We start from the raw sequence: 22,847 nt of genomic DNA, 5'->3' as shown, positions 1-22,847 counted from the left end.
CAAGTAAACATACCTGGCAAAACAAAAACCCAGCATAATTATGCTGGCTCAAACAGAGTTCACTTTGTTCTAAATTTGGTACACTTGAGTGAATCTTAAACTGTCCAAGAAATATTCTGCCATGGCTATCCAAGTCAGTTTTATACTAAGAATTTCTACCATTTTCACAGTGTCTAAGAGCTTTTGCCTGACGAGAACCTCAACATTATGAACCCCCTCCCTGGGGTAGGGAAGCAATTGGGAATGCATAAAGTAAACTACAACAAATTAGAAATTTAATTTTTAAATCAGATCTCAAAAAAACACATCAGGGGTTGAATTTACCTAGAAGTATCTGAGCTGGAAAAAAACCAAAACAAACAACCCAAACAACAAAACCAACAACAACCACCAAACAAAAAAAAAAAGCACCAGCAAACAAAAACCCTCACAATAAAAAAATAATGCTGTACAATGGGCACTTAGTTTTGTTCACATCTTGAGTGCACTTGGCATCTTTGTAACATTAAGTTGGCACAGAAACACAAATCCAAAAGCCATCAAGTCCTCCTTCATTAACAAGGCAGTATTTTGCCATATGGTTCAGTCCATCAAATTGATTTTCTTTTTAGGTAATGGTTAAAATGGTTTCAAAGCACACAATTATTTCCAGTCCTCAACATGCACTAAGGGGGAAAAAAAATTCTACAGTACTACCAGTGCCCCAAAATCCTGATACCAAGACTAAAGTGACACACAAGGGTCATAAAGGAAAAAGACTAAACAGATAGTCTGATAAATGCCTCATACCTTTTTCTAGCATTTAAGCTGTAGGCCTGCCTGATGCTGGCAGAAATCCCCAACTGACTCTAAACATAATGGGTTTTCCTTCTGCAAGCAGACATGTGACAGCATGAGTCCTGCCTGGTGGAAGGATGGAGTCCAGGAGGAGCTCAGTCAGCCCTTACATTAATTCCAGCTGATAAATCTGTCATTGTTATCATAGCAGACCCTGGTATTCTATTTTTTTTTTCTCCTGAAGTGGCTATTCCAGTACCATCAAATATTTGGCTGAGGAGCAAAAATCTAGAGACTAAAAGAGGAAGAGTCCTTCCTGGCACAGTGAGGCTGTGAAGCAGGATTTTAACAATCCCTTTTAGGTGCTGGCAGAAAGGCAAAGGAGGCAGCTGGGATCTGTTAGTACTGCAGCCAGGACCACACAGCTCTGCACAAGCAATTGCATCTCCAGCATGAGGTGTCCCCAGCTTTCTCCACTGTCAGTGCACTGAGACCTTCCTTCAAATTTTGAGCAGATTTTCTCAGCTTGGGCACCTCAGACAAGCACTGCATACCAGGAGAAATATCTAGGTAAACACACATTAAAGCTCTTTTGGGGCTAACGACTATACAAATCCATGCCAGCATCTTTAGAAGAACTTGCTCATACTGGAGCTCAGCAGCTAGTTAGGTAACTTTAGGGGTTTTTTGAGCTTACTCTCTTCTCCCAGAACCAGAGAAAGTTTTTTTTCTCTGCCTGTTTTGGAAGTAATGTGTCTCATGTCAAGGGAGCACATGCAGTGTATGCCAGAGAAATGCATACATCAAGCTCCCCAACTGGTTCATGAAAGGGTGGTTTAAATCTGCCATCAGACACTTGGATCTAGGCTTCAGAACAGTTCTGTCCAGAGCACAGAGCTCATAAATCATGGAATGCTTTGGGTTGGAAGGGACCTTGAAAATCATCTACCTCCATCATCCCTACCCTGAGCAGACACCTCCAATGAGATCAGGCTGCTCCATCCAACCTGGCCTTGAACTCCTCCAGGGATGGGATGTTGGAATCTCTGGACGTGTTTAGACCTAACAGAAATCTCTGAGCTACCCCCAAACCATCTGAAAGCAGTACAGTCCCATCTGAGCAATGGTGTGCTCAAGCTCTACTAATTGTTTTGAGAATAAGAACAACAAAGTGCAATTACACTGTTTCCACAGCCAGCTCAGAACTTTGGTCACTGCCAGGCTTGTACACTTTGGCCCTACAGTGAACTGGAAGGGACAGCATCTGGATTACAGCTTCACTAGTAATGGTGAAATTAAGTTCAACATCAGTAAATCTAGTGTCTTTATGCAAATGACTGTGCTGCAAGCTCTCATTATAGCCAGGGGAGATGTAGTCCAGAGTCAGGGGCATCTAACAAGTGACCCAGTTCATGCTCAGGTAGACACTTAGTGCCGGGTCAGCTGAAATGCCCTCCAGCCTCTACTGCCCACATCGATCACATCTCTGCTGACTACAAGTGGATCTTGGATATCTGGCTTGAAGGCAGACACTTGGATGTAAAATAAATGTAGAAAGATGTTTTAGAAGGTAAGAAGATAAAGATGACAGAAAAGATGAACTCAACCATAAGAGCTTTTGGCTTCAGCATACAAGTTAATTTTCTGGACTACATGCCTGTTACCAATAAAGACTGAAAAGTAACAAGGCTAACAAGTACAATTCTACCACAGGTTATGCTAAACTACAAAGACCACTGCCATTCACAGTATCCCTGGAAAGTATATAATGCATTATTTTAAGCAGACTAGCAAATACTTCCCCATCTCTTTTTCTTTTTCCCCTCCAGAATATATACCCTCCTTTAAATCAACAAAAACGCTATCACAGCACAAACCTGTTTTTAAGAAATGCTGTATTTCTCTGTGTCTGCAGAGAAAGACAAATTACCAATATGGTTTATTTTTATTTTGCCCATTTAGTTCTGTTTTGCTCCTTCAAGTTTTGCTCCTTCAAGTCAAATATAGGTATAAGTTCATGATATAATATGAGAGCAAACAGACAAAACTTTCTGTTTCCAACGTCTCTGTGACTACCTCAACATCCAGGTGCCTGTCTCCTTAGCTTTCTCCTCCTGGAACATCTAACATAAAATGAAAAAAAGAAAGAAGCTAAAAGCTAAATTCCAAAAAACGTTCAGATTTTCCTCAAAAAGTGGTATCAGACTGTGCCAGGCAACTAAGTACACCAGACACAATTCAAGGTTCATCATGCTGTCAAGGATGGAAGCAGACACTTTAATGGAAAAATGAAAAAGCTCCCATAGCCACCAAATCCTTTATGCCATTCAGACAGGAACAAGAGGCAATAAATAACACATTGGTGGTTCTAAGAAGAGCAGTTGTTCACAAAAATTCTCAGTTTGTATGATTAAAGCACAGTTACTTACATATTTGCATGTGTGCCAATAGCACATACATGCTTAGCTTTCTCCCAGGGTTTTAAAAGTTGACACAATTAATTGGGGGGGGAGGAGGGGAGAGGAACAAATAAAAAATCCCCAACAAGAACAGATATAGTATCACTTAGGAGGAAAAGATAGGAAGATTATTTTCCTCCTTACCCAGAAAAATCAGCAGAATACTGTCCATAATCAAAGATATAGACCCTCGTAATTTGGCACACAGTGAGGTATCCTAAAGCGAAAACAAAACAATACCTGGAAAGAAGATGGAAAAAAAAAATCAGTTAAAAATCGCAAACATTTCTCCACAGAATAAAGTACCATTTCAATAGCATCTAATCTCCAATTATTTCTACAAAATATTACATAATAGGAATCTGTAATTACACTTTCATTCTGCCTGAGGTTTTTTTTGCAATGTTTATTCCACGCAAGCACATACTTTTTTATTTGAAAGTGTGCAGTTCAACCATATAAATTCTATTGTCAGTAGCCAAAATACTTATTCACACAAATAAAGCCTAGAATTTACAATTGTAAGCACCACTGTAAAAACTGCAAGTCCTATGAAGAGAAAGTTAATCTCTTAAGGTTTTGGGTTCTTTTGTTTTGTAGTTCAGATCTTATTGTTGTCTCTATGAGCATAGATGTCTGGAAAACAATACATCAAATAATTTCCATTGCATGTACTGCTATAGATTCAAACACAACAATACCACCAATTGTATTGCTGCTGTTTTCAAAGGAACTGGAAAAGGCAAGTCATTTTCAAATACCCATATTAAAATATAGCTGAGTGAAAAAGGAACAGGACACCTTCTGTCTTCTATTATGCTGATCCTGAGCAAAAGTAAGAAAAAACACATATATGAACTATAAAAGTGTTACAACATTATAACCAGATGAACTCTGAAAGCATTAAAATTAGTTTTACATATTGTTTTCCCAACAATGCATTAGTGAGAACTGATCTGCCAATACACCTCACAAAATCTGCCAGATATTCTTTGAAGTCCAAATGGATAGTGAATGCCAGCAGGAACTTAACTAATCCTGTAGGACTTTAATGTATGAACTCTACAGTCTTCATTTCATGCACAAGACTGATGTGCAATCGCTGCAACAGACTGTATAACGCATCCAAAAACCAGTTAGAATGAAAATATTCATCCAACAAATTGAAAATCACAGCTAGGACTGGATTTAGGTGAACTAGTGAGGGACACTGCAAGACAACTTTGGTACATGACTTCCTTTTCCAGATAAATATTTCGCAAAAATTTGTTAAGAAAATCCAAGGTCTTAGAAATTATTCTTCAATCTGACACTTGCAGTCTAACCTTTAACTGAAAAATGTGCTATATATAAACCATTTAATATTTTAAAGCATCCAACTTTGAAATTACAGATTAAGTTATATATCATTAACTTACATGTGTTTTGGTGAAGAAAAAAAATTAGAGGGTCTGTTTTAGCAATAGTTTATTTTCTGTTTTCATTAACATGCATAATCCAGAAACAGTATTATGCTGGGTGACTAACTGGTACAAAAGTGCTTATAGTAAGAATACACTGGCACAGGTTGCCCAGAGAGGTGCCAGATGCCCCATCCTTGGAACATTCAAGGTCAGGTTGAATAGGGCTCTGAACAACCTGATCTAGTTGAAGATGTTCCTTGCAGGGTGGACTAGATGTCCTTTAAAATTCAATTCAAACTAATCCACAATTCTATGAAATAAACAATAGTCATCATGACCAACATGGCAGGGGTTTCTCACAACATTCAGTTAATACCCACACTGAAGTTAAAGTACAAAAAATGGAAGAAAGAAAAGCAAAACACCTTAAACTTCTTGATTTGGTTCCAAATTTCAGTCTAAAACAAAAGCTGTCTTCTGACGGAGCAGTGAAATTTGCTGCTGTTGCACTCCCCAAACATAACTATAAGTCTTAACTATCTTCCAGCTATGTCAGCCACAGTTCCAAGTTACACACAGACTGGAAGATTGAAAATTTTTAATTGATGAGTAAAACAGGAATTTGCAACCCATGCAATGCTTTTCAACTTCCAACTGCATCTCTACACATTAGTCATGCCACATCACTTCCCCTGTTCAAGAGAAATGCCATGTCACCAGGCAAAGTGCAGCAATATGTTCTCCCCTAAAGAAACTGAAAAGGTTTATGAGAGCTTGCATCATTCCTTCTATTTCTTCTGCAGGTTTGCAGTGCAACTTGCTGATCATCCTAACTCTCATGTAAATCCACCTTTAGTTAAAGAAAATCAGGTAAGATATGAAAATGTTTTGAGAACTTTCTAGAATACTCTTACTATGTGTTTCTTACTCTCTTCAATGATTCATTCACCAACCCTTAGATCAGAAAATTGAGTGAAGTTTTGCAGAGCTCAACCACATCAAGTTTTACGCAACTGTAAACCTTATTACAAGCTTCACACAAATGCAACAGTTTTACCCAATTTTCTCCACCAGTAGAAAAGCAATTGGTCTTAAAAGTCAATGTTACTCTATACTCCTCACTGTATAATGTTCTTGTGAGCATAAAGATGAAAGTATCTCACTCTGAACGTGAGCAGCTACAAGCAAGTCACAACACAGTTATTATTACAAGTAACTTTTAGACAAACTGACCTGTAATGAACACTGTATTATGTAACTGAAAGACATAAAAACATTCATTTAAAATATGTCTAATTCCCAGGATCTTTGTCAATACAACCTTACTTTATCTATCAACAGATGCACCAAATTCAGAGATATCTGGAAGACATTGTAGCACATATAAGAACGAACACGGCGATATGTTTAACTCCTGGTTAAAACTTTAAAAAAAAGAAGGAAATTAAGCAAACAATACTGGATTGCCTATTATATAGAAGGGCTTTTCTCGTACAGGTATTCATATAATATTTCAATTCCTTACAAATTTTAACATCTCAGAACACTAAAAACAGTATGCAATATGTTTTACCCATAAAATTTTATCTTTCCTTTAGAAAGAAATGTATCAAGTAAACTACTCAATGTTTTTTAGAAGTACATTATAAATGAAGCACCTAAAACTATACACATAAATATTACAATATATAGAAAATTCTAAGTAAGCAGCCTCTCCATGTACTTTACAGAAGGTGTTCATAAAGAGAACATTCATTTATTTCTATTTTTTTAGAAAAAGGTAAATTAATCTCTTATTAGCAAATAAAATACATTGTCCTATTCACTATTTTTGTCTAGTCCTGTTTTGACAACTAACATTAAGCAACATACATATCAGGAATTTTTACCTGCATGTGTACATATAAAACCAAAATACATAATTCTATCTACATGTGTGTGTGTGTGTATATATATATACACACATACATACATACACACACACATATATATGTACACACACAAACAGATATACAGGGTTTGGTTCCTTCTCATTACATGAAATTTCTTCTAGTCTCCAAACATCCTGATGGAACTTGATACACATTTCCTATTACACTTTCTATTGCTAACATTACATAGAAGGACTCCTGAAACACCATTTCTGCTAATGCAGAAAACTTCAATCTCCTCCCTGTACTCCTCTTATTTATTGTCCTCACAAGTTTAGCACAGCCAACACAACATTCACAGCACCACTGCTCACTTCAGTGTAAAGTGGTTGGATTTTGTTTGAATAGTTGATTTTTTTTTTTCTACAGGCAAAACACTTTTAGCCAGTGTCACCTTACATTTTCACTCCACATGACACAGCACCATGGTTTAACTCCAGCTGGCAGCCACTCCCTCACTGCTTCCATCATACATCCACCACCCACCAGGAAAGGGAGCAGTAGGAAGAAAAGGTGAACCTCATGAGTTGAGATAAGCACAATGTATAAAGTGCAACTAGATATCATAACAATAAATGTGCTAATACTAATAATAATAATTGAAATTACAAGGAGAAGAAGAACAAGTAATAGAACCCAAGAGAAAAGAGATGCACAGTACAATTGCTCATCACGTGCTTACTGAGGAGCAGATGAGTCTCCTTCCAGGTAACTCCCCCCTGTTTATACACTGACCATGTCACTCTGTGGTATGGAATATCCCTTGGGCCAGCTCAGGTCAGCTGTCCTGGCCATGCTTCCTCACAGCTTCTTGTGCCCCTCCTCACTGGCAGAGCGTGGGAAACTGACATGCATCTGACTTATAGTAAGCATTACCTAGCCACAACCAAAATGTCAGTGCGTTATCAACACTGTTCTCATGCCAAATCCCAAGCACAGCAATGCACCAGCTACTAGGAAGAAAATAACATTGTCCCAGTCTAAAGCAGGACATAGAGCAGCCATCCTGCCCAGCACACCCTGTGTAACAGGAGGACATAAAGGCTCAGACAAAGTCTCCATCTAGCCCAGGATCCAGAACTGTGTCCTCCCCACAGCAGGAGCTCAAACACAGATGCCCGGGAATGCAGATGAGCAGAACAAGCACAGAAGTTGCTTCCCAGTAGATGCAGATTCAAACACATTATCCACATGTTTAATAACACTCAGCATACTACACCTCTATCAACTTCTGGCTCCAAAGCATACCCTCATCTTTGCCACCCTCTGTTGCTCCAATACACTTGAGAAAGAGCTGTTAATCTCAACATCCTCAGCATAACCATACACAAATTTGGTATAACTGAATGAGCCAGCAGAACCCACTTATATAAAGCTTCCACACATTTAAGAATATAAAGATTACATATGTGGTTTAAAGGCAGAATCCCCATCTTTTACCTGTGTTCCTCAGAAATTTTGGCTTGCTACTCAAGAAAGAACATCCAGAAGTTAATTATAGAGCTTTGTCTCTGCTGATGAGCAAGCTGAGCAGCACACAGATCCAGGCTAACAATCAGCCAATGTATGTTATGTTTTTGTATAACAAAGTGTGGGAGTTGCATTTTCATTTTACACTTTTGGGGGACTCAGCATCTTAGTTATAAAATGTACATTCCTACTGTACCTATCTCTGTTTGCACAAAGTGCAGCAAAAATAGAACTGTGACCTTGACAAAGGCAGGCTTTGAGAGATGTCATAACAGCTTCTGTTATTTTAGGCTCTTCTCATGCAGTAGAAGGACAACAGCACAATATGCTATTTCGCTGGAAGAAAGTTAAATAAATGAATCAACACAGGATGCTTTTTAACCAGCTAGTTGGCACATACTACAGATTTAGCCTTGAAATAAAAGCTTCATGTCCAGTCAAGATCCACTTCTTCCACCATGTCAGGAAAAAGTACTTTTCTTTTCTTTAAATGTGTAATTATTCCATTTCAAAAGGCAAACCTAGACACCACATAACATTATACTGCATTGATTTTTAGAAAAGGTGACAGAATAGCCTCTGAGTTTTCCCAGAAGCTCTGCTGAAAGCTGTTGCATGGGTTTGCTTGCTTATTTTTCTACAGATTATGACAAATATATTTTTTAAAACACCTAAAAAAAAAGTTAAATTCTTGCCTCTAGAGTCAGAACTGAATTCTTATTAAAATCCAGCTATATTAATTTTTTAATTCTAATGATCATAATCAGTTTGCATTGTTCACACAGAGAAATTCAACTCTGTGCAGTTAGAACATACAATATTTGCTTAAAAAACTTCAAAGGGAAAAAATGTACATCAAAAAAAAGTCCAAAGCATCAAAGCTAAGCATCTAATTCTGCAATCATCCAGCACAAGCCAACAGAAATACTGATTAGAATTAGCTTCGTTTTGACTATCTGAGAGCCTCAAGGTAAGCCACTCTGCTCAATTTGCTTGTTTTACACCAAAAAGAGTTGTCTATTTATAATTTTTTTATGTATGTGTTATTGACATACATAATTGGTATTTCTTAGGAAACAGAGCAGTTTTATGATGTAAACAATAACAGCCTCAGAGTGTGCCTGGCTCTAAAATACAAGCAATAATAATGCTTTTGCCCACTCAGAAGCTTCTGATTCACAAACTAATCTGTCCCTCCTGATTACTTCAAGTGGAGATCCAAAATGCATTTAAATAAACAGCAAACAAAAAGACAAAACCAGGCTGTCTACGAGCCCATTTCAGAAAATGGAAGCATTCATATCATCATGCTTTGGTAATAAGCAATCTGACTACCACATTCCACCCATTTCCAACCCTCAGACGAAGATTTTTGGGTCATTTCAAAGCAAATTTAACAAGTGGACAGAGTTCTCCAACACTTAGATCCAAGAGCAGCCCGACCCAACCCACGGCAGGAGAGCTGCAGCAGCCCCCAGCAGCCCGGCCTGCCTGTCCCAGCAGTGCCCTGCAGCCCCAGGGCCCCTGGCACAGGAAAACACCAGCCAGGGGTGCACACAGACAGACACACAGGGCTGGCTACACGAGGATTCATTGGCTCAGCTGTCCCAGAACCATTTGTAATGGCTTGACTGTTTGTTTACTGCAGATCTGCTGCTGACATTATCGCTCCACTAATGTATTTTGATGTTTTGCTACATAATGGCAACATAATGGTTTGGTAAAGTAAATCTTTACCAAGCTAAATTAAATTATCATTCCAGTTATAGCTACAGGCCATATTCCAAATGCAACATTAATACATGACAAATGCAACACAGATATTCTTGTCAAAAATGCATGCAAAACCACTTCAGATCTTCCAAGTGCTCCCTAGCATTACATTCTCTTGCTCTCCCCCCTGCTCCCTTCAATTCTGGAACTCCTCAAGGACAAGGAGACCAGCTTCAGACTCTAATAAATGAGAGAAACATCATCTAGAACAGAAGACAGGCAGGAGAGAGGGTGCTTTCATATCTTCCCTGGAATGGAAGACACATATTGTGTGATTCATTCTTCCTGTAAGACTCCAAAAGGAACACAGAACTAAGCAAGTGGGAATAAAAAAATATTTGTTCCTCTAGAAAACTCAAAGTTGAGGGCTGAAGTTGACTATGTCCAAAATTTAATGTTAAACTGAGATGAGACAGGAGGGGTCAGCTAAGTTCTCTCTCACTTGAAAAACCATTTTGGGTCATATCAACCCCTATTTCTGCAATCACTTGAAAGTATAACAGTAAACAATGCAGATAAGAGAACCAAGTCTGACCTTTGCATTTCAAAAAGTTGACAACAGTATTGAGCACTTAAAAACACAAAGAAGAAAGCCAAACAGCGTCACAACACAAAATCTGTGAAGGCAGAACTCCACAATTCCGGAATCTGCCTCTACAAAACCCTGATGAAGGAAGTAGAATCTTGAGCTCTTCTGACAAAAATGAGTACTCATAACTCAGAAAACAAATAGTTGACATGCTGATGCTGTGAATTTTCATCTGTTCACTCATTTTTCTACATAATATTTGCCTAGCTTTAGGATGTTTCAGCATCACAGCATGCAAGTAATTTTATGCTTCCTCTTTCTTCTATGTGATACATAAGCAACTTTTCTGCAAACAACAGAACTGTGCCCAGTATCATTAATTTTGCAAACCAGCAGAAACCCAAAGACCACAGAGTCAGAAAACAGTCTCCTATTAGGAGTGTAGTAGCAACACAACTTCTGAGAGTATTTTTAAGGAAATAAAAATGTAATTACAGAACACTGACAGTAACGGGACTACTGCAAGTGCTATTTTAAAGAGCATGTCTAATAGTCACAATGGTTTAGAGCCAGTAAACTAGAACTGCTAAGTACAAAATATTTTGCAATAATTCTATTTCACTGGACCAGTAAGCTTCATACAAAAACTCACAGGTAGTTTAACAAAACAAGTTTTCTGATGGAAAAACAATCGCAAGGTCAATCATTAAACCCATCACTGCTGTTAACTTGGCAAGTATCATCTTGGATGAAGATAAGAGGGAGCTGTTATTTCCATTCACCCACTCATCACCCTGCTCCAGCTACACACCCCCTCGTGCCCCATGCTCATGCCCACGTTCTGTGGGGAAGGAGCAGATTCCAGCTGCCTCAGCCCTCCAATCTCTGCTGCAGCCCCACATCTTTGCCTTGAGACACAAAAAACGAGGCAGAGAACCGGTGTGGCTGCAACACTGCCAGGAGAGAGGCCAGGTTTGCTCAGCCACGAGGTGATGCCAGCTGGAATTTGTGTTCAGCCAGCCAGGAGACATTTTCTGCATGTGTTAAGGATGGCAGCAGCTGGGGAACATGATTTGCTGAGAAGGTGGTTGTGCAGCCAGAATCAGTACACAGGGCAGCCAGCAGATTAATAAACAACCCAACTCCCTGCAAGCAGCATGCAAAACAAAAGGCCACAGGAATCAGATTTAGTTACAAAAACCAAGTATTTTAATGATTCCAAGACCAAAGGAAAGCCAGGAGTTTGTGCTAACAACCTAACACAGCTCCATTTTCTTTTAAACCACTTCTCAAAACAAAATGCCCTACAGAGGTATTTTGTCAGAGGGGATGATGGTATTTATATTTCCCATCCTATTTCTTGCTTTGCCTATAGGAAGGAATCAAACAATTCTTTGTTTTCAGCAGGGTACTGAATCAGCTGCAAGCCCCACAGCTGGTCAGACCTGCACCAACAGTGCAGCCCTATAACTTGCTGAGCTATTTACACCATCTTGCAATCAGACACATGTCTCAAACAGCATAATGGCTGCAATAAAACACTTCTGAAACAAATAAAACCATTTCTGAAAAATACAATTTACTTAAAACATAGCATAAATGAAACACCTGCTTTTCTCCAATGTTTAACATTCCTCTAACCTGGAAAGACCTATCCCTTCAGATGACTTGTTTCATTTCTGTCCAATCCCCATCCCCCAGCTAAGTTAAAGCACTGCTACAATGTCCTATCTTCTGCATCCTTTAATCAATGCATGCCGATGTATATAACATTCACATGATGCATCAACGTCACCACTGTCACAGTATTTGTCATATGGTCCTGCAGAAACACACGCAGAGACCTAAATCAGCTGTTTCCTGCTCTCAGTCAGGAGAAAATCTGTGGGTAGCTCCATTTTCTTTGCTCACTGATGAAGCCTGACACAGAAATAGATGATGGCAATTTCTATTTTCATGTAGATTTTTCTCCTGCATGTGAAAAACACTAATGACTATTTCCAGGGATGAATTTGAGATACTCCACAAAAAACAATGATACACAAGGAACCCATTATGAAAAAGCCTTGCATTTATTTTTGGAACATTTTTCATGCTTCCAGTTAGTAATGGAAAACAAAACAAAAACAAAAACAAAAAAACAAAACAAAAAAAAACACAAAAACAAAAAGCCAACAAACAACAAACAAACAAACAAGAATCACACACAAAAAAACCCACAGCAAAATAAACACCTACTCAATGGCAGTCCAAGTCATGGCTCAATCACTTATGACCTACTTCAACTACAGGCAAACAATATTACACAAAAATGTATTTATGGTCTTTGAATTAGAAAGTAACTACGTTGCCTGAGTATGTATGTACATATTACACATATTTGTATTTATATAACCCATACCTTTTTAAATTTTTGATTTATTGGAATACTGTCTTGTTCCTATTTCATGGATATTTGAACCTGGTGGCACTTCTGGCCTACCACAGCCACTGAACTGCTTGCACTCTGGTTTTTCACCTCCCTGCTCTTCAGTGGAGACACACAAACCACTCATGTTCGTAATTTTCTAATACACTTCAAGAATTTCCCTTTAAATGCCCAGTGCAATCAAATTATCTCACAATTAAAAATAAGAGAAATTTAAAAATTTAGAATGTCTCAGGTTATTCCAGACGAATTAATCATATGACCTGGCCTTCACAGTAAGTTGTATGAAGTCAACTAATAGATACTTTTGGGTAGATTTAATCACAATATATGCTGGCGGAAGAGGCTACATTTCTGTAAGAATGCAGTCTTTATGTCAATGCTAATAAGGAACTTCAGGTTGTTCATCAATTATCCTTCTCCCAAATCTTTTGCAACACTGATTTATCAATGAACAAAATCATCTGCTGCTAGCAGGACTGTCCAGAGGCAGCAAATTACACACAAAGAAGGCATCTGCAATCGTTTTGCCAGCTCAAAGCTTCCTTTGTGAAAATTTTTATTACTTGAGTTTTTTTATCTACAGGTAACACAAAAGTCACAAGAGAATTCTAAAGAGACATGAATGAATTTTAAACCTGAACTATAAAAAAGAGACTAAGAAGGGAGTTCATCTTAAGTTGCACTTTTCATAACTGGTACTATTCGGAATTAGGAAATATGCTCAATTTTTTTCATCATTATTGGAGCCATTATACAGTGAAAAAATTACTATTTATTAAAAGCCAAATATTATAAATTCGAAGTTTGTTAAACTCAGAGCAACAGTTAAAAAAGTAGTTTACAAGAAATAGCTTACACCTTTTTGTTCATAGCAAGAAATACACATTACATAGATACAGAAGAAGTTTACTATGGTTACAGTGGCAAAGGTCTCACTGCACATTGGACAATTCACCATAATACCACTAACAGCCAGCACAGACAGGCAGAATCAAGGAAAATAAGTGGACTTCAGCAGCCTGGGAAACCTATCACAGACTCATCATATCATTACAAACAGGTGGTTTCAACCAAGATCCACAAACGCAGTATTGGTCTCTATACAGCTATTCTCTAGACATTCAAATTCCCATTGTATAAATCCACAGAACCTTGCTAAGGTTCTGTGGATTTACAGAGCTATTTCAATCCCTCTGACTGCCCCATCTATATAACACTTACAGAAACACCTGGTGCACAAGAGCATTCAGTGGGCAAGTGTCTTATAGATTACAATTCACTGAACTGAATTACAGGATCGTAGAATACCAGATTAGAAGGCACAAGAACTACCTGATCCAACCTTTCTTGGAAAAAGGACAGTCTAGACAAAGAGCCCAGCATCCTGTCCAGCTTTCCATTGAAAGTGTCCAATATTGGGGAATCCACCACTACACTGGAGAGATTATTCTAATGCTTAATTGTTCTTACTCTGAAAAATTTTCTTCTTATGTCTAATTGGAATCTTACCAGGAGTAACTTGCACTCATTACAAGTAATTTCTTCCCCTTTTTTCTGAAAAGGAATCATATGAAGTCTCAATTTTCTCTATATCCACATTTTAAATATTGGAATACAGTGGTAAGGTCTCCCCTGAACTTTCTTTTCTCAAGACTGAACAAACCCAGTTCTCTCAGCCTTTCCTCATATGGCAGGCTGCCTGGTCCTTTTACCTTTTCTGTGCCCCTCTCTGGATCCTCTCCAGCTTGTCCACATCCTTTTTTGCAGAGCAGGGACCAAAACTGAACACAGTGTTCCAGATGAGGCCTGACAATCACTGAATAGAGTGGGACAATGACTTATTTCTCTCTGCTGCTGCTGTCCCTGAGCAGCATCCTGTTGGTTTCCTTTGCTGCAGCAAATGTTCACCCTTGAGCTGTTGTCGCTTTGAGCCCTTTCCCAGAGCTGCTCCCCAGACAGGGAGATCCCAGCCTGTGCTGCACTCCTGGACTTTGCTCTCCCAGGACCTTACACTTGCCCTTGCTGAACTTCACAAGGTTCCTGGCAGCCCACTCTTCCAGCCTATCCAGGTCTTTCTGCAGGAAGACAGTCTCTTCCAAAGTGCCCACTTCTCTACTTGGTTCCATCCCATCTTGCTGATTACATTTCAAGATATTAATGTGCCCAATATCAAGCCCTGGGGGAAACAGTTTGGGACAGGATGCCAGTTTGAAGAGGAGGCATCTACCACCACCTGGCTGAGAGTGAAGTTTCTCAGCCACTTCCCCACCCACTGCACAAATCACTTATCTAAGGCCATCACACATCAGTTTCTCTAGAAAAAGGCCACAGGAAATGGTACTGAAAACCTTGGAGAAATCCAGGTAGACATCCACCTTTCACTCCTCACCAACCAAACAGTCTGTTTCGTCATAGAAGTCGATCAGGTTTGTCAAGCACCATTGCTCTTGGGGAATCCATGCTGGATTTTCCCAACCACATGCTTCATTCTGACTTATGATAATCTGCAGTGGAAAGAGATACTTTGCTTTCCTAACTGCATCTCTGCACACACAGGCAATGTCTTTGTATTTTTCAGCCACTTTTCCATGCAACCACTTTTCCATCTCTGATACAGCTCTCTTTAAGTTTTCAACACACTCAGAAGCTCAGAGTTAAGCCAAGGGGACCTTTTGCTCTGCTTACCTTTGAAGGGGATGAACTGCTTTTGTGCTTCCAGGAAAACATCCTTGGAAAATTCCCAATACTCACTAGCTCCTTTATCCTCCATGGATCCCTCCCAGCTGAGCTCTGAGTGAGCTGAAGTGCACTCTTCTAAACTCCAAAGTTTTTGTCTCAGTACTGCCTTCAGCATGCTCAGCCAGATCCCAAATGCCACAATATTGCCATCACTGCCACCCAGGCTATCACTAACTGAGCTATTCAAAACAGGTCTTGTCCATTTTTGAGCAGCTCCTCACTCCTGGTTGGCACATCTAACATTTGTATGAAGAAGCAGTTCCCGGTGCATTCCAGAAACTTGATGGATGACACATCAACTGCTGTATGGCTTTTCCAGCAAATGTCTGGGTAGTTGAATTTGCCCATAAGAACCAAGTTCTGTTGACCTGAAGTTTGCTCAAGTGACCCAAATATTGCTTCACTGGCCCTTGTTTTGGACAAATGTCTACTGCAGGACTCCCCTTGGAGACAACTACTCTGAGCTTGACCCAGAAGCATTCAGAAGGGCCTCCATGATCACCACAGATGGTTATTACACATTCAAGGTTCTCCTTAACATAGAGCACAACTCCTCCTCCTCCTCTTCTTCCCTACCTGTCTTTATAAAACAGCCTACAGCCATCCATCGCAGTTCTCAAGACACATGACCTGGCTCACCATGTTTCAGTTATTTCTGTGATATAGTAACTTTGTGGCTGCACAAGGGGCTCCAGTTCCTCCTGTCCACCAGCTGGATGTGATGATGTGAGCATTGCCACTTTGGACCCAATCCCTCAAGTCCTTCACTTTAAAACCAGCCTCACCAAATTAGTCAGCCTGCTGTCAAAGATTCCCACACCTCCTCCACACAGGTAGATCCCATCCCTCCATAACAGACTACAGTCATCAAAGAATGTCCCACTGTCATAAAGCCCAAACCCTCAAGATGATGATCAGCCACAAAGTCAGAAGTTAACTCACATCATACATCTCTTTCTGGCTGCACCCTTTCCTCTAACCGTCAAAACAGAAGAAAAAGACACCAATACTTTTCATTTGGACTCCCAGGGCTCTGTAGTTTTCCCTGATTTTAGTTTATGCTGAACTGCTTTATGGTCACTATTATAAGAACACCTAAACATTTGTCTACTCTCCAAAACAAGTTTTTAATAAGAAGGGTGTAATGTACTTATAAATGATATTCAAGTTAATCAAAATCACCAATTTTCAGATAGAACTTTTAATTTTATTCCAAGCATGTGAAACTCTACACTGTAAGCCTTCAAGTCTAAAAATAGTACGATTGCCAGTCAGCCAGAAATTTAGAATGCATCCAGAAGCTCCTACGCTGCACTTGCCAGGAATGTCAAGACTTTGAAAAATCACATACATTATAACAGTCAAGACAGACTAATCTGTAACACAAGCACACAGAACACACTCTGATTTTTCATTATTGTGAAGCCTGGCAGTATGACTGCAGCTCAGCTTCCGTCTGTATTTTCATTATAAAACCAACTCTGAAGAAATGTTTCAGCTAAATGTGCACATCCTGGTCTACATGCCTTAAAAAAACAGTTTAACATGTTTGGGGATTATGACACTTAGTAGTGACTTAAGAATATGAAAGGAAATCAACAGTATCTTTTAAGTAAACAATTTCATACTGTTTTGGTGACTGAAACTAGACATACCCATGAAGTCTCAGACCAGAGTAATGAGAACTCCTCCATGAGGGGTTTGGATCAGCTGTATTCTATTTATGTCAAACAAAACGTGGTGAATTTATACACCTATGTTTTGCCACTAGCTATTTAATTAAACATATTTTCACAATGTGAATAAATCTCATCAGGTGATCTTTAGACCACCAGGTATCCATCCAGCCAGGGCTAACTTTCAATTGCTATTGAATACTTGGAGTGCTAGCTCTTAAATAACTTACAATGCTCTTGTGCTACTAGTAATCACTCTCCTCCCACTTGTAGCTGTTGGAAGAGCTGAGAAAAGATTCTGTAGACATTACTAGTCTGAAAGCACATTCTATTTAGGCCTGTTACTTGCAAAATTTCCATCACAGAATGGGTCAGGTTGGAAGAGACTAGAGTGGGTCATTTGGTCAAATCTCCCTGCCAAAGCAGAGTCATCCTAGAACACATGGCACAGGATTGTGTCCAGATGGCTCCTGAATATCTCCAGTGAGGGAGACTCAACAGCCTCTCCGGAAACCTGTTCCTGGGCATGGTCACTCACACAGTAAGGAAGTTCTTCCTCATGTTCAGGCGGAACTTCCTGTGCATCAGTTTCTGCCCATTGCCTCTTATTCTATTAGCTGGCACCACCAAGAGCCTGGCTCCATCCTCTTCACAACCACTTTGCAGATATTTATACACATTGGTGAGGTCCCCTCTCAATCGCCGGTTCTCAAGGCTGAACAGGCCCAGCTCCCTCAGCCTTTCCTCACAAGAGAGATTCTCCAGACCCATTTAGTAGCTCTCTGCTGGACAAAGGCATAAACTGAGAAAAAATTTAATGATGGAATGCTTTTCAAACTTCAGCTGGGTCTTCTTCTAGGGACAAGTAGTGCTTGCTGTAACACCATTTCATATACAGTCTAATGCCAGCACACACATTGGAATTAGAAAGAGGCAACAGGAAGAAAAAGGCTGGTGGCAGTCTTGTGAGAAGACAACAGAACTAAAAACAGGCAAACAGACTGTAAGATTCATATCTTGTTTTAGTGATTTCAGCTGAATGCCAGAACTTTGTCATACTTCATCTCTGGAGATGCAAAGAAAACAAGTGCTGACTGAGAAAGGATGGGGAAAAAAGAAACAACAGAAGCCATCATGAGAAAAAACATTCTACTTGAAGCAGCATTAAGTGCAAAGCACACCCACAAAAGGGAGATGCAGTCCTGCCACAATTCATAGAGAATTATATACTTAATAACTAACCACAGTAGTCTTAAACCTTTCAGTTGATGGTTTATCAAAGTATTTTCAGTCTTTATGAAGTTCTACCATGCAGATCAGATATTTCGACTATAGTTGAAAGCAGTACATAGGTTAGCCTTCAGCTGTTAGTAAATTAAGATCAGTGCACCCCTAAGTTATTTGTGCCTTTGCCAGAAAAGGTATTTCAGGAGAGTACAAACATATTGGCACATCTCTAGCCTAAACTGATTATTTTAACAAGACAAAGACACGCTACATTTCTGCAATGACTGAATTTGTTTCTCAAGTTATTTCAATAGTGAACCAATAAAGCCTGTGAAAGTAATGATGTATAAAAAAAGTGAAAACATGTCTCCTATAAAATCTACAACTGCAAGAAAAAAGGGACAAAGATTTTAATCCAAAGGCATAGTTATTCATCATGGCCCAATCACACTGGATCACTGCAAAACCATGAGACCAGGTTTACAAGGCAGGGAGGGAAGCCTCAGTTAAGCAGCCCACAGCTTTGTCTTGTTTGGCCTCAGAGATGTTTTATGAAGTGGTAATTCAGGTAATTCTAATTCAATGTGAATGATGAGGCACTGGGTAAGATTTTGCTCTCAAGGTCCACTTCAACCTTATATAGATCTACTCCTAGCTGATGATCAGCTTGAAGGAGAAAGCAGAGGATGGCAATGGTTATCCAGACCCAACAGGACAAAGTCCTGACTAACCTCATCTGCTCCCACCACTGACCCTGCTTTGAGCAGGAGGCTGTCAGAGACCTTGATGTCCCTCATTCTATGAATTTACTCGGTCAATTGAGCTGTTCATAGTTTATTAATAGTTAATTTTTAAGATAAAATGAGAAAGAAAATAAGCAATTTCTTTTATTAAAGCTTGCTATCACATCCTATGTGCATTCCAAATATAAACCAATAGTTTAACAGCTCTTTGTCCCAAGACAAGTAATTTTCCTCAAACAATCCTAATCCTTCCTAGGACTTGCAGTAGGGGAGAGTTGCACAGAAGAATGCCACAGATGCAGGGTAAAGCAAACCCTACTGAAAGAAACTACCTGGAAGCAATGAATACTGGAGCACAACTGAGATGGGGCCACATGGGATAAATAATTATTCTTTTGCAGAGTTTCATCAGCACAGTACCTATATATCTCCATACAGCAAGTTATAAACTATTGCTGCATTAATGGAATTGTACTAAAAGCCTTACTCTAAAATCCCACTATTTTAACTTAATAGTAGGAACATGTACCTCCTACGAAAATTGCAATTCCTAAAATGTTATTTAAATAGCAGATTCTGTTGCACTGTAAGCATCACAGTTAAGTCAGATTTCTCTTACCACTCTAACTATAAAACTATTTACTCCCAAGTACACATTTTTGAGTTGCAGAGGCCTATAAGAGCAAATGTGTCATCTCAACTTTTAGTACAGGTGGCAGAGATTGTAGAAAAAATGACCATTTTTATCAAAGACACCAAATGTTTGTAAAGATAATTTGAAACAAATAACAGGAAAATTACAGGGGAGCATCTGAGAAGAAAGGTAGAAAAAGAAAAAAATTTACTTTAATAACCATAAGCTCCATCAGTCACTACAACTTGCTGTGGGAAAACTTCAGTAAGAAAGCCTCCACATGTGAATGACCCAAACTGCTTAGTCAAAGGACAGGATTTATGCAAAGCACCCAGAGTTAGCCACAGTTTTAAAATTACATATCTGGATTCTCACACCCCTCTCCTCTTTCTGCAGTTTTTGAGGATTGTTTTAAAGGCTTTTAATTTTTCTTTTTGGGGGGTGGAGGGAGAGCAGACACAAAAAGGGGGAACACGATACACAATAAAACAAAACAACATACACTTTACTAGAACAAGAACGAGAAGCTTAAATTCCTAACAGAAAAATCTGAGAGCAAGTAGGGCAGCCAGAACACAAAGCACATCCCTCCCTTTGTTCATTGTGTCCTTGGCAGACAGACCCATACTTCCAGCCAAGTCTAGCATTTTCTGAACAGTGGCAGACTCTGCTCAACTACCCCAATCCCTCAGAAGCTTTCCTTGTCCCCTCTGAGAACTGGCTGCCTGTTCCCAGCTCCTCACCACAGCCATGCAGCCCCTCGACAAGCCCTGGGCATCTGCAGCTTCCCCTGCAACTCTCCTCTGGCCACACTTCTGAGCCCTTAACCCCTAAGAAAGCTCTCATGGGAAGAAAGAGTTTCTACCTCCACCTATCCTTGTCTTCAAAAGAAGATATTAGGCATGATGCCTTTTGTTCACTGCTATTGATTTTGATACTTAGGCAATTTTTAGGTTTCACCTACAGGATCAAACCCATGGCTTGCTTAGCACACTACCCTTGTCAGAATAGACATGTCAGAAACAGTTGTGAGAACCACATGGCACAGTAGCTCAGACTAGAAAATACCTGGTTGGAAGACAAACGTTACTTTTATACTGAAAGAATGAGGGCTCCATCAGGACAGTAAGAAGGGAAAAGCCAGGCAGATATAACAAGAAATAATGCCAGGAATACAGCTCAAAACACTCAGATTAGAATCAATAAAAGTGATTACCAGAATCTAGTCTAATGGAAAACATTTTCTGACTCTTGAAATCTTACACAAAAGCATCCATCTTGATTTTGAAATACATTTAATTAAACAACTTACTGGTTTAATCATGGAAATATGTCTGTGCTACATCAGAAGCCAAGGTGAACTAAAAAAATCTCACTTTAGAAGTCAATCTCCAGAAGAATTTACTCATCTTTGCTCTTTACAGTAGGAAACCGTTTTAGATCACGACACCTGGGATTTACAACCCTTCCAGAATACTTTCTCTTTAGTAAGGATACCAGGGCTCTTCTTGGCATTTTTCTAGTCTTAGCCCCAGCAACATCTGAGAAAGTTAAAACTTGTATTTCCGCTAAGAACTGAGACAGAAGCAAACGCCTGCCCCTTTTGAAAGGGGAATTTTAAAAGCAATTTGGATTTACATTCTTCCTGAGGGAAAAATTAATAAGCTGACTTTTCTATGATGTTCATATGCATCTCCATTCATAGCTAGAACGAGGTACATCATTAAAAGTAGGTACATGCTTAGGGCAAGAGACTACCATGAAAAAAAATATGTTAGTTTTAGAAATGAGTAGTCCTGTTGAACAGGACAATCATAACTCCTGCTTTTCTCAGCAACAAGAAGATGAAATCCAGGTTTCCATCCCAGATCCCTTCCCAGTCAGCTCTCCACTGTGGTCCACAATGACTCATCTGAATTTTCTACACCTGTTGTTTTTTTGTTAATTTATCTTCTCCAAATTCACAATAAATGTGCAGTACTCTATGGGAAAAAGGCCTTGACACCAGGCTCAGAATTACACCACATCCCCTAGCCATGTAACAGCACTATGTCCTCCCTGTTATTCTCCACTTCACACAGTTTGCGTTACAAAGCTTCTCTTGGAGTTTGTCCATGACATCCATATCCCATTCCTAATTTCAAGCTACCATGCTGCATGCACAATTGAACAGCCTCCACTGAAGTACGTATTGTTGGCTTTTTCAGTGTTGAAGCAAGCCTGTCTTTTTTTTGTCCATTTATTCTTTCCTGTTCTGAAGTTCTTCAGAACACTTTACTTGCTTCATTCAGCCAAACATTGCCAAGTGTTGCCAGTAATTCAAGGGAGGTGACACATACTCCCTACACAGAGCTGCACAAAGAGGCCACACCTGGAACAGAAGGTGCAGCCCTGGCCTCCTCAGCAAGAGGGAAACATGGAGAAACTGGAGAGAGTCCCAAAGGCCACAAGACAGTGAAGGGACCGGACTTTCTCTCCTGTGGGGAAAGGTTGAGAGAGCTGGGATTGTTCAGCCTGGAGACAAGAAGGCTCAGGGGTTCCTCATCTATGTAAGCAAACTCCTGAAGGGAGAGTATAAAGAGGATGCAGCCAGGCTCTTTATGGGGAGTCTTCCCATGTCTGAGATACTCAAAAGCTGCCTGGGCATGGACCAGGGCATTATGCTCTGGGTGTCTGGCTTGAGCACTGCAATTGGACCAGATGGCTTCCACAGGCTCCTTCTGACCTCAACCATTTTGTGATTCGATGGTTATTAGTGTCTCTTTCAGATCATTAATAACCATAATTGAGTTGTGTGGTTACTGCACTTTCACCCAGACACACCCTACTTCTACTAGCTTCCTAACAGAAGGTGACAACTGACAGCAGCCCCTTCTCTCTAACAAATGCCTAAACCTTAAGTGCAATTCACAAGAGGCTGCTTTTGAGACATCTTTCTTTTTAACAGTCACAATGCATTCAAAACCACAAATCAAATAGCCTGTAAATCATAAAGGCAGTATGGACAATTTCAGAAAGCAAATGGAAGATAAGGTTCAGAAACAATCTGGAGAAG

General features: G+C 39.6%; 1 protein-coding gene across 1 annotated transcript in view; it reads right to left on the bottom strand.

Annotated features, from left to right (window-relative positions):
• The window catches only part of MBOAT2 (membrane bound glycerophospholipid O-acyltransferase 2), an 86,178-nt gene that overhangs the window by 26,033 nt on the left and 37,298 nt on the right, over positions 1 to 22,847 (bottom strand). The window contains exon 4 of the mRNA XM_084202264.1: positions 3,381 to 3,476. Coding sequence (XP_084058390.1) covers positions 3,381 to 3,476 — 96 coding nt within the window. The remainder of the gene's footprint in view (positions 1 to 3,380; positions 3,477 to 22,847) is intronic.

This window comes from Fringilla coelebs, assembly GCF_963513975.1.
Source record: "Fringilla coelebs genome assembly, chromosome: 3".
In the NCBI taxonomy this organism is placed as follows: Eukaryota; Metazoa; Chordata; class Aves; order Passeriformes; family Fringillidae; genus Fringilla; species Fringilla coelebs.
The sequence above is the reverse complement of the archived record's forward strand: the minus strand, read 5'-3'. Positions and strand labels throughout refer to the sequence as shown.